General features: G+C 35.3%; 1 protein-coding gene across 2 annotated transcripts in view; it reads right to left on the reverse strand.

Moving 5' to 3' along the window:
- The window catches only part of Strip (striatin interacting protein), a 165,787-nt gene that overhangs the window by 33,510 nt on the left and 119,279 nt on the right, over positions 1–12,998 (reverse strand). For both annotated transcript variants that reach the window (XM_083117463.1, XM_083117464.1), the window contains one exon: positions 6,332–6,503. In XM_083117463.1, the coding sequence (XP_082973589.1) occupies positions 6,332–6,503 (172 nt within the window). The remainder of the gene's footprint in view (positions 1–6,331; positions 6,504–12,998) is intronic.

Below are 12,998 nucleotides of genomic sequence, written 5' to 3' on the forward strand. Positions count from 1 at the left end.
TTTCATGAACCAGCCTCCTCCTCCTTTTTTTAATGCAGCTATCTGCATATGACAGAATGGGAAAACATAAAGCAATAACCCTTCCTCCCTTTTTTCTTTCTTCAACTTAGTTCGGGAATAAGCACACTGTTGATAAAATGCAGACGACCTATCATTCCCCCACCTGTACCTCTAACTTCCCTCCATTCCCACCACCCATCTGTCTGTCTGTCTGTCTCAAGACTGATGCTGGCACCAGTGTTTTGGTCAAACTGCCACTTGCTGATAACAGCAATGACTCATCCAACACAAAGGAGAAAAATGGCATTGTTTTGAATCTGTAGCCTCTCAAGGCTATTTTGCTTTGACAATTATGAAATACAACACCAGACACAAAACAAGGAGTTAAAAGGCAATCCACTTTTTGTTCTTGTGCTGCCTTCTGATAAACAAAATTGTAACTCTCATCTTGGGGCTAATACAAGTAAAACCTCTAGAACACTCAGAGCAGGAAGGAAATGCACACAATGTTAAGTATAGAAAAATCGCTGCTTTTCTTCACAACAATTCACGCACTATAAGTAAATCACATCATTATCAATAGTTCGTTTATCGGTAATTTCATTTGCATAATAAAAAATATTGCAATTTCTCTGTGTTAACAACTATATTAACTTTAAATATCATGGTAATAAGACAGCGGGAACTTCCATCCACCCCACTTCTTTTTTTTTTTTTTTTTCTTACAACAGGCTGGGAAGTCTGGTCCAGTGACTTGACTGACAGGTTGAATGATATCAGTTTCCAATCTGCTTCATACAGATATGACTCCCACAAGGCAATGTAAAGAACAGGATTATTTACCAGTCTGGTTCAAGGTTGAATTGCCCCTCCCCTGACCTCCGATGCAAGCGACAAAAATATAATTCAAGTTGTGAGTCTGGTCGCATGCTTACATATGATAAGGAAACCTGCACGGGTACAGGTGACATGTGTTATCTTTACAGAAATATTGAACTCCAAGAGCAGAATTTTTTGAGCAGGCACATAGTAGTAAAAAAAGCAACTGAAGTCTATTTACCTGTTGAGACTGAACTCACTGAACATATAACTTGAAAAATTGCATATCTGAATCTCATGTAAATGAAATATAATAGTACACAACCTTAGGGGAATTGGCAGGAACTGTCAGGAAAAATGCACTAACAAGAAAAACATACTATTGCAAAACAAAAAAACTGTGATTTCACTGTATTTTGTTGCTGATGTATCCTGAATTTTAAAGTAAAATTCTAAATATGTAGTTTATCTTTCTATAAGTAACTTGGTTACATGCATCAATTAATGAGGTTCTTCACAGATCATTACCATTTAACACTAGACCTGTAGAGTATCAATTATGGGTAATCAAGCCCCACAATCTGCTACAATATAGTGTAGGGATGCAACAGATTAATCGGTACTCTATTGGTATCAGCCAATATAGACATATCAGGCTATTGATTTATCGGTAAAATTATGGATAATTTTGCCGATTTGATTTATATCTATAAATATCTCATAATTAAGTGCAACATTCTGCTATTTTGTTATAATTTTTATGGATATAAGCATACAATCTCCAGGCCCTACTTTTATTAAAAGTAAATGTCTAAATATGCAGTTTCTTTTGCATTGCAGTCACCTGCAAACAAACCTTTATTCATGAGATCAATGAACCATTAAGATGTTTCACGGACCATTTGGAATTTTATATCAGATAGGTAGAATATTGGTTATCAGTATCGGTACTTTATCTGTATTGGCCAAAATTATATACTGGCCCATCCCTAATATGGTGTAAAAACACAGACCCATGACCCTATGTTTTCAAATCGTTGGCATAACTCAAATTTGTAAACACATTTTTTGATATATTTCTCATATAATCCAGGCAATTTACATTTTGACCTGGGCAAAATTGCTTCAGAAGGTTTTTAAAGAATTTCTAACTTAGAAATCGTTGCTGAATAACATATCCAAATCAGAAAAAATCGGACCAATGGAAACTCCCCAAAAACGGATTTAAAATGGCAGACTGGCTGTTTCCTACTAAAGGCAAAAATAAAGTATTTTACGCTTTACAGAGAGAGATAAAGCTTTTATTTACTTATATAATAATTGTTTTATCTTTCAACAATATACCATTTCTTGTGTAATTTTGATATTAAATGTTATTTATAGAAGTTAGAAATCGAGAAAATAACAATTACTTCAAATAAAATTCTTTTTAAATTTCTCTAAATTACAGGGGTGATTCCTCCATGTAGGAAGTGAGGAACTTCCTATAGTTCATTTATACTTGCTTCCAGTTCTCTACTTTTTAGGAGTTTAATAATAATGCACGTTATAAAATTATGTGCTCAATGTACGCACAAATGACAAGGTTAGCTATTGTCAAGAGCTGACTGGAGCGTTCCTTACAGCTGCAGCCCAAAGAAGATGGACATGCAGGCTTGGCTGCTGCTTGCTGAGGAACATCATGCAGTCATCCTACACACAGATGGGTGAGAAGTGGCAAAGGGGAGGTTGCAGTTCTTAAACATCCAGCGAGGAAGCATCCAAGGGGTTCCTCAATCAGTGGTGCCAACCCCATCAACATGGTACTAAACGTAGCCCAGTTTGATCTTCGTTGGCCCCTAGCATCCTGCTTTTGGCATAATGGTCAAATCTATCATAATCTGATTGATTGAATTGGTGTTTTAAGTCTACTTTATGCACAGTAAGGCTAATCGGGACTGGACCTACAGTTTAAAGTAGGATACAAACCACTATGTGCCTCCACCGGGAATCAAACCTGGGACGCCTTGATTACAAGGCGACAATGCAAACATTGCGCCATCGGAGAGGTCCTAGCATAATCTGCAAACGCGAGTCCCTGGGAGAGGGATATCGAATTCAAAGAAATAGGTTTTCAGGAAATAGAAATAAAATTACGTCCAAATCTTATTTATACTTCACCAGCAGACTTGTTTAAAATAAAAGCGGGTATGCATACACAGCGTCACTTTTTATTTACAACCATGCGACGATCCATCCTCTATATTTTCTTTATCCTGTCCATTTTGTTCCTGAGGAGATTTTATGGTAGTAAATCGATAGAAAGTTGGGGGTAAACAAACCATTTTCTCAAACGGTATCAAGTTCTATGCTGAACCCATTTCGTTTGTTGAGCCATTCTACACAATTTTGTGTAGCAAATAATAATAATAAGTAACGCAAGTCCAAAACTCGAAAAGTATATTGAACTTAAAACTGCAGTAATCCAAAAAAGTAATTAATAATAAATCCTAGCACAATTTACAAGCATTTATCATAATTTCAGAGTTTAAGCAGCACTTTTTATTATCCTCAACCAACACGACAGGGAGAGGGGACAAAATCGAAATTCTTGCAAAATCTGAAATTTCGTCAATACTATTTTCATTGGTTTTTATAGGTTGACATTAAAAAAAAATTCATAGTTCAAGGGGGCAAGGGCCCTAACTTGAGCGTGGGACTGCAGGTAACATTCTAAATGCAATGGATAGTATGAGCGATTTGTGCGACTGTAATTGAACACATTTTTCAAACCTTCCTCAGTTTACCATATCTTCTCCCTGCACTTCAAAAAAGCCACAAGCTTAATTACAAAGTTAACTTCTAAGGTTGGACAAAGTTTAATTAATCATCTTCATCACTGTAAACACTGGCGTACACATGGAGGAGCTACACTCTCTCCCGAAATTTTGAGAAAGATCAATTTTTTTTTAATGAAAGCAGCAAATAACTTGGGAAAAACCAAAGTGCTAAATGCAAATCCCTCTTAAATTAAATCTTCAGATTACAATTTTGAGTGAAAATTCCAAATATACGAAATATTTTATTGTGTATCTCCCCCTCCACCTCTGAGTAGAACATAGGTAATGCCCTTTTTTATAATTCCAACCCTCCCTCCCTCCATAAAAAGAATCCTGCATACGCTAGTGACTGTCATCATATTATTATTGTCCTGTTCAACAGGACATTCGATTACGCTTGCATCCACATTGTGAAGTAGCATATTTCATCGTGCAGGAACAACAAATCATCTTAAGTAGGATCAAGCATAGCAGAAATTATTCTTTATACTTCAGATTCTTCTTTAAACGTATGTGCAAAAGTTATGGTACTTTGTGGACAAATCGGTAGGTGACAAACACTCAAGTGTAACAAACGATGTACCTGCATGTATTTTTTCCATTAACATTAGATGACAGTGCGTTTGTGGATTCCAATGATTTGCAGTCATATAACAGAAACATTTATTTTCTTCTAACGACTTCAAAATGAATGTGCCGCTCAACGGAGTCCAGTTACCTACATCAATTTGTCTAATGCTCAGGATATCTAATTGAACACATTCTGGAAGTGGTTTTGAGTTTTTGTTTTAGGGCCACATTATTCACAGATATGTTAATCAGGGCTGAACATGTAGTTTAAAGTGGGATCCTTATCACTACGTGCCTCCACCAAGTATTGAACCCTGAGCCCATTGAATACAAGGTGAGAGACGTTATCACTACGCCATCGGGAGCACAGAAAAATTCTAGGTGTTATGTTACAGCCCATGAAAACATACAGAAACAGGAGCAGCTTACGGATGTCACGACCCAACAATGATTGAATTCCAAGGATATCATACACAGTATTGGGAGATGTTCCCTGCCTTATATCACTGCGATAGTACGACTTGAAACCATTGTCCTAGGCATGGTACAGAAACAAGTCAGCCTCTTCCCTATAATACTGTTGTATAAATACTTGCATTTTGTGATGAGACTGCAGCACGAACGATGTCCACATGAGCATCCTCACCTACAGTGTACACAACACACTGGTGCTTCTTCAATGTCTCACCTATAAGGGAAATAATTGCTTGGTTGTTGCTTTCATTAGTTAGGAAGTGTTCTTTCTTGCCAGCGCTGAAATAACATTCCTACTGTTTTTGATGCAGAAGCTCCTGAGGGTTATGCCTTTGATCATAGGAAAGCCACTGTAGCCTTCAGAAACACCGACAGCCCTTCTATCTGTTTTCAGAGATTGCAATGTTCTTGTGTGTTTCTATGTTACGCAATGGAACTCAATGTAGGAGAGATCCACCATCCAAAATGTACTAGCTTGTACAATGAACTTCTTCCATTTGTATCTTGTTCATGTATTTGAGTATTGCATGTCCTAACTGAAACTTGATGGCCTCAACATACTTTATCATTTAAATAATGCACGAGGATATGCAAGAAGCTTGTAAGACATGACATCTTCCAGTGGCACCACCAGTGGCAAAAGTCGTCATTCTCTGAAAGAGTTCTGCATCTACTTGTATATCATATCCAACAGGGCTCACAACAGCAGCAGCAGGAAATCCTGTTTTTCACCTTTTGGCAGAATATTAGAACACCTCATTCTCAACCACTTTGAAGATGTCTGTACCGATGTAATACAATTCATCAAAATTAACTCCTGGATCAGCTGTGACTGCTGTATTAGTGTTGCAGAAACTTGAGTCAAAATGAAATGGGGATATGGATTCCAGTCGTTCGATTGCTTTTCTCAATATCCCCATTCAGATCCCAGTTTAAACTGTACGTCTAGCCCCAATTAGCCTTTCTGTGCATAAAGTGGACTTAAAACAAAAGCTAAAAACTCAATCCAAGTCCGGGTTACAAATTTACCTCCCAGGAACATTTTCTGCACAGTTGGATTTTCAGATGATAAGCAACGTTTCCTGCAAGCACTGGTATAGGGACTTGAGGTAACTGTGAGGTCTGGCTGCTGCAATGGTGGAGAGAATCTTCAGCACAGCTTGCAACTGCAAATTGTCCATGAGCCGGTTCTATCAGCATTTATCAAGTTACATGCAATACTGGTCATTCTTGTCCATTGTCCAATTTTTTCTTACAAATCACACACATTTTAAAGTTTTCATTCTTAAAAGGCAAAATATAATTTGACATAAGAAAACACAAATTCTAAGTAATAATACACAAAATATTAAAAATTATTCACAATTAAACATAAAATGTTAGGAAATTCACAATGGCCATTTTGCAAATCCATTTTCTTTCCCTGGTCTGATTTTCTCTGATTTTGAATATGTTATTCAGTAATGATTCCTGAGCTAGAAATTGTTTAAATAGCTTCTAAAACAATTTTGTCCAGGTTTGAGGGGAAAATATTTTAGTTTGCCTGGACTAATATATGTGCATACATTCATGTAAATATATGAATGTATGCACATAAACACAATATTAACAGTGAGAAGAACCAATAAAATGATGTATGCAGTACTTACCATTATTCTTGAATGTTTCCACTTGGTTAGCTTGTTTAGAATTCTAAGCAAGTTTATGCAAGAGAACATATTCCTCCAACAGTACTGTTGATTATCGCCAATTTCTAAGCTTTCTGCTGTCAGTTCTGGTTGGTCCCCTATTACACATGATGGAAAATCCAAGATAGGAATACTGCAAGTAAAAAATCATAAAACATGTAAAATTATTGCATATCTGAAACAAAATAAAATAAAAAGTGTTTCATATTAATGGTACAAAAATAGCAATTATGCAAAACATAACACACACAAACAAACATTTTAAATCTGTCTATACTTGCTTTTGAAAAAAAAATGCAATAAAAGCATAGAAATATTCTTAAAAAAAAGATCTTGTTGATTAATTGACGCATTAATTTTGAACTGCCTTTGTGCAATTTTTACAGGCTGATGAAACATTTTTAAGATGGCTTTTGCCTCTGCTGCTGCTTTTTTCTTGCTCAAAATTCCATGGATGGTTGTAAAATACAATTCCTAGATACTTCAATTTTTACCTTTAAAAAGCAACATGTTTTGCTGATATAATGTTACTAGTAGATCTCTTAACAGTGTGGTAGTTAATATTTGCTGTCTTGTAATCAAGGGGTCCAGGTTTTAATTTCCTAGAGGCACAGTGCACAATGGTTTTGATTCTAATTTAAACTGTAAGTCCAGTTCTAATTTCCCCTATCTGAGCATAAAGTGGAATCACAACAAATTCTTGATAATACTAATATTAAAAGTAAATATAAACTGTGAAAAAAATTGTAAAATTAAATAAGGATGTTGGGAGAGGAAACATCCATATTATGGGCTACGCTGAAACCAGTGTGTGTGTATAATTAGGTATATCTTCTGCACATTGCAACATAGCATGAAAGGGGTGGGGAGTGTAACATTTGCGATATTTATAAAATATTCTCAACATTACATTACATATAGGAACAAACGAAGTTCTCATTTCCACCATCAGATGGTAGTACCATCTGACAGCCTAAGTTGCTGCTACCATCTGGCAGCGTACAATTGCACTACATCCGAAACATCGTTTGGTTAACCATCAGCTAGTTCGCTTTATCCAGATGAGGTAACGTACAGCTCAGCTGGTTCTCGATGTCCTTTATACAAAGAACAGGGTGCCATTACGTTTTACATGGAGAACCACGTGTATAAGAATATTGGACTTCTGGAAATGGGCAAATATAGCAACGGCTTACAATAACTTTAATGCTATTAATGTTTTATAAGGTACATATATCTCATCTGTGGAATAAGAACAAGAAAACGTGTGCTACACATGTACTTTAATATTGTGAAAAAGCCATGCTACTTTACCTTATCCAAACTTCTCAATGAGTACAAATTGAACTGTGAATTTTTGATTAAATCATTGCATGAATAATGTTTGCAATTTAATCAAACAGAAACTTAGAAATTACATAAAAATGAATTGTAGGATTATTTGGAATTGAAAACTGTTGATCTCAACACAGTGAGCGTGATATCTCTATTGCATGAATTTGTAAATGCGTTAACACATTGTGCTGAACGTAAATTTTTGCACGATTCTTGCGACTACGTGTTATCTTCACGAGCAAAAATGGGAACAGCAAAAAAATGAAACCAAATTAGCATAATGATTACGTAAATCTTGCCTCTTTCTTAATTACTAACCATTTTTTATCGTCAATCCAAATACCCCTTTCAGTAGCATCAATTTAGTTTTGATCTATATGAATGATAGATACTACACTAATGTAAAATCTGAATAATGCTATTGGTACCAAAGATAAGAGACAATGTATTTATGGTAGAATCATGAATTCAATGCAAATCTTAATCTATTCATGTTCTATGAATATATCAAATAAGTTTGTGTTAATAATGTACACACTCGCTGTGCGAGCTCCAATTGTTATTAATTGACTGAATGTGCTAGGTCACTTTTGTAATTAAGTTAAAAATAAATATGTGACGATTATGCAAGCTGTGTTTGCAAAGATTTATGTATGGAATGCATTATGCAATATTTCAATGATCTATTGTTGAGTTGCGAAAAGAAAGGAATAAAAGTCATGTTGTTTGTTAAAGTTGTCCTTTTGATATTAAGGCAAATTCCTCCCGATAGCTATAATTTTTGCAATCGTAAAAATTTGCATGGTAAATCGATGACACTAACATTAAAATCAAGAGTTAAAAGAATAACTAACCTAAATGTAGGCATTTTTGTAGAATAGTGAATATTGAAATCTTGATTATTTTGGTGCAGTGAAATTAAGATTTTTGCGCATATCTTTACATATTGGTGCTTAACTCATTTCTCCATTAATTGGCAGTGCATAAAAAGGGAAACCATATAATGAATGACTACCACGTACTGAATTTTCAATGGATGTTACATGCTTAATCCATTTGGACCCTAAACATATAAAGGGCTTACATCGTTCTTGCTCATTTGGTTTATCTCGCGGTTTTGCCAGATACCTGTGTAGTAAGGGCGATGTAAAATACATAATTATGAATGCTTGATTGGGTTTTATGATATTGACTAAATTGCCCCAACCACATATAATAATATATGCGGTTGGGTTGGTTCAATAACAAACCTAAATCAAGCGTTACAGGACGTAGGTGCCATTTATTCACCACCTCCGCCATCTGTGGTGATGGTGTGATCAGTGCCACACACTGGCCACCTTTATCATGCTGGGTTGCCTACAGGGTACCTGGGTAGAAGTTGGACGACCCCCAGAGCCACTCCATAAAGGGAATTGCTCGAAAGACACCACCCAAAATCACCCAGCCTGGTAGTCAGATGCCTACAGACTAGATCACCAAGGCTCTTACTATGCACAATTAGTGAAAATTAAATTATTCTGTACAGTTACAAGGGTCGAAACTGAAACTGCAACTTTAATATATTAATCTAGAAAAGTTTTCTTCTAAAATGTTATGATTTGCTACTGCAATTACACAGGATTATAAAATCGCTATGAAAGAAGTAAAATTTCCTTGCAAAATTTTGCTGTGGAATTCACAGGAATACCTGTATTGGGAGCAATCATCTCTCTTCGTGAGAGTCCAGATGCCAGAACAATAGTGAAATTCACAAATATCAATAATGCTGAATTCAGATGATACTAGTACTTTGTTATCAGCTGTGCCCCAAAATAGATACTTATATACAAGAAAGTACAAAATACCATGAATTTCAAAACAATAATAATAATAATAAAAGATTCTTCATTTTACATGTATTTTGAAATATCATTGAACATACGACCAAAGGATAACTGCACTTTTCTTTCTAAGTAGCACACAAGAAATATCAAGGAAATATCAAGGTAAAACACTTGATATGAGAGAATATTCCTCCTGAAATTGCACTATTTTATACTTCTAATGTTTAATGTATAATGAATTGAGCAACAAGCAAGGGTCTGAAAATTTTTCCAAACAAATCATCACTCTTTCAGATGTAAAAATTTTAACAATGCAATGAGAAATAAAACTACTCATAATGTGAAAATTTTCTGCAACAGAAACTTTTCAAAGTTCCAACTGAATGTACCCTCACCATTTTCTTAATATTGTATGCAGTTCAGTTTGTTACCTTAAATGGAAAAACACTAATTGGAGAAAGTATAGTGTTTAAAAATTTACATACATCAGTAACAGAAGTTTATCGGTTATGATACCTCTTTAAACAGGTATTGGATAATTAATATAAAGTACCATTTAATTCAAATCTTTTTCGGTGTTTCCTGAATTTCAATCAAAACACAATTTTAAATTCAAAGCTATCTTTAAAGTCATTCCTTTTGAGTGAACTAATTCATTGAATTAGAACACCTAATTCTAACCAGGTAACAAAAGTCTCTGCCACCAGACCCAACAAAAAGAGTTTTCCTTATCTCAAACTGTCCCTAGGTCACAGTCAGTCATTGAAAACAGCTATTTCCAGGGATTCCATCTCTTTCCTTTCCATTTTATGAGTGGAACAGGGTGTAGAATTAACAATGAAACTGTTGACTTCTAATCAGTTAAAAATGTTTCTTACAGAAGGAAGTTATTTTTTACTTCACTTCTACTTGAAAGAATAAGAGAAATATTCTAATGTGAACATAACTCAAATTTGTTTTAATATTTTTTCCTTTGAACTTTGAGTTAACAAGGTTTTTCTGCAGTACTTCAGAGATATTGTGATGGCTACTAAAAAAAGAAGTAGGTTATTAAAATCTTTCCCCAATATTTCAGTTTTTACATTATTTGCTCATGCTGGTTTGATTCACCTACATGTTTTACAATCACATGTGAAAAATTGGAATCAAAATAATGGGACACAGTCACTTATTTAAGGTTAGGCACAGGCAAACTGCTGACAACTAGTGGCAAGAAATATGACAAATGGTTTCTTATGAATATACCGTACCTGAGGCCATAGTTTTTCTGAACAGTTAAAAAAAAGGTGACTCACGTTACACATTTTCCACCAGCTAGAGCAAATGAAATACGCAGTTCAGTGTTGATATGCACATGAGCCACTTGTGAAGCTATTCACTCCTCAAACTAACCAATGCTGTTTCCATCAAATCCATCTTCAAACTATGCCAATGTTGCCGTTCTGTGACTGTGTGTACCTTGTGGTCACATCTGCACCTCCATTTAAATGCTATGCATTGCTCACATCCATGGTGATAAATCAATGAAAATATGAAATCTAGCAAATTAGTACAAATTTTTAAATTTCAATGCTAAAAAATATCATGTGTCTGCTAATACCTAATATTCTGATTTTACATTTTCAACCTTCTTGAGATAATATTTACCTCTTTCCAACAAAGTGTCAGAAAATTAACATATATCTTGGAATCTCCATCTAAAATAAATACTTGTACATAAACTATCTTCTTTCTAATTTAATTATATTACAATGCTTTTCAACCTCTTAGGTTAATTGCAATGATAAAGATGAATGATGAACTTGGTAATGGACAAACAGAATGAACAGGTTGGATTTGATTTGAGTTTGTTAAGTCCACCTTATGCACAAAAAGGCTAATTGGGAGTGGGCCTACAGTTTAAAGTGTATCAAACACAGGACCCCTTGAATACAAGAAAACAACATTAACAATACACCATCGGAGAGGACTCAGATCATACTTCGAACCTGGGACCTATCAGCATATTTTGCTGACCACTCCTCCATGAAGTTAACCTATTTTTATTTTCTAAAAGGGTACAGGCAACAATGTGGAATAGTCTACATGTATCTGCAAAAGAGTGAAAATTTCTCTGAATTATTCTGACTGGTAGATTGAAAAACCTAATCGATTTTATTTATTTATTTAATGTTAATGATCGTGATTTGTTAAGAGGCTTATTTGCTTGTACTTTATGATAGGAAGAGATAAAATACATCAATGTTTCAACCTGTGGACAACAGGGTCTTCATCAGAACTGGAAAGTTATAAGATAGTGTTCGTAATTCAAGACAGTGGACATCTTTCATACCTGGGAGTTATCACACACGGGTGAATGAGAAATACTATTTTGAATGTTGATAATAATAAAGCTATGCAGTAACTGGTAGAACATATAATTGAGAAACAAGAATGAAAGTCTATCTGTAAACAAAATGTTTTGGGACAAGAAACAAAAACTGTTCAGAAACATTTGAAGAACTAAATAAAGTGAAACCCTGCTTAATATGTTCAGCCATCCCGATCCCGGCAAGAGGCTATGTTAAATAATAGAATGTTCACCTTGATCTTATGTTTGCTCTAACTCCAATTGCCAACTTTATATTATATGTTCTCCAAAAAGTGCCGACGTCATAAAATTTTCCAGAAGGCTGTGTGTTGGCCATGGAACTTCTCCCTTTTTTTGCAGCTGTTTCATTCACCAAACGACCTTGAACTTCCAGATGTTAGGCTTTTGATGTGAGAGGAGGGAGCGAAGAGACATGGTTCAGTGTGGGGGGGGGGAGTCAGTGCCTAAGGTGCAACCATGAATTTCAGTTTGGGGGGCAAGTACCAGGATAAACGTACCAATAATAATAATGATATTATTATAACATAATTATTATTGTTATTATTGATTTGCTTTAATTTACTTTGCTTATTGTGCCACTTTTGGCTAATTTGCGAAGATGGGGATGAGTGATGACATGATGAAATTGATGAATGGACACTCACAAATATGCCAAACCGGGATTCGAACCCGGGACTAACATTATTATTATTAGCACTAGTAGCAGTAGTAGTAGTAGTAGTAGTAGTAGTAGTAGTGGTGGTGGTGGTGGTGGTGGTGGTGGTGGTGGTAGTATCAAAGGTGTTATTGTAAATTATGCAAAAAGGGGGTAGAAGTTGGTGCTAAACCAGTTGTGAAGAAAATTCTTACGAAGAAAAGTCTTACTACTCTGTCTGGTAATTTACAATCCATTACAGAGAATAATGAAATAATGCGAGCAAAGCGAGGAAGAAAATTTGGATTCAATTTTGCTGGCTGAAATCAATACTGATTTAATAGGGTGCAAATAATTTCATGGGACACCAATGCATTATCTCTGTTACAACTTTTGTGCCTCCCCGATGGTGTAATTGTCACCTTGTGATCAAGGGGTCCCAGGTTCGATACTCAGTAGAGG

Source organism: Lepisma saccharinum, chromosome 2 (genome assembly GCF_977018435.1).
Source record: "Lepisma saccharinum chromosome 2, izLepSacc3.1, whole genome shotgun sequence".
Lineage (NCBI taxonomy): Eukaryota > Metazoa > Arthropoda > Insecta > Zygentoma > Lepismatidae > Lepisma > Lepisma saccharinum.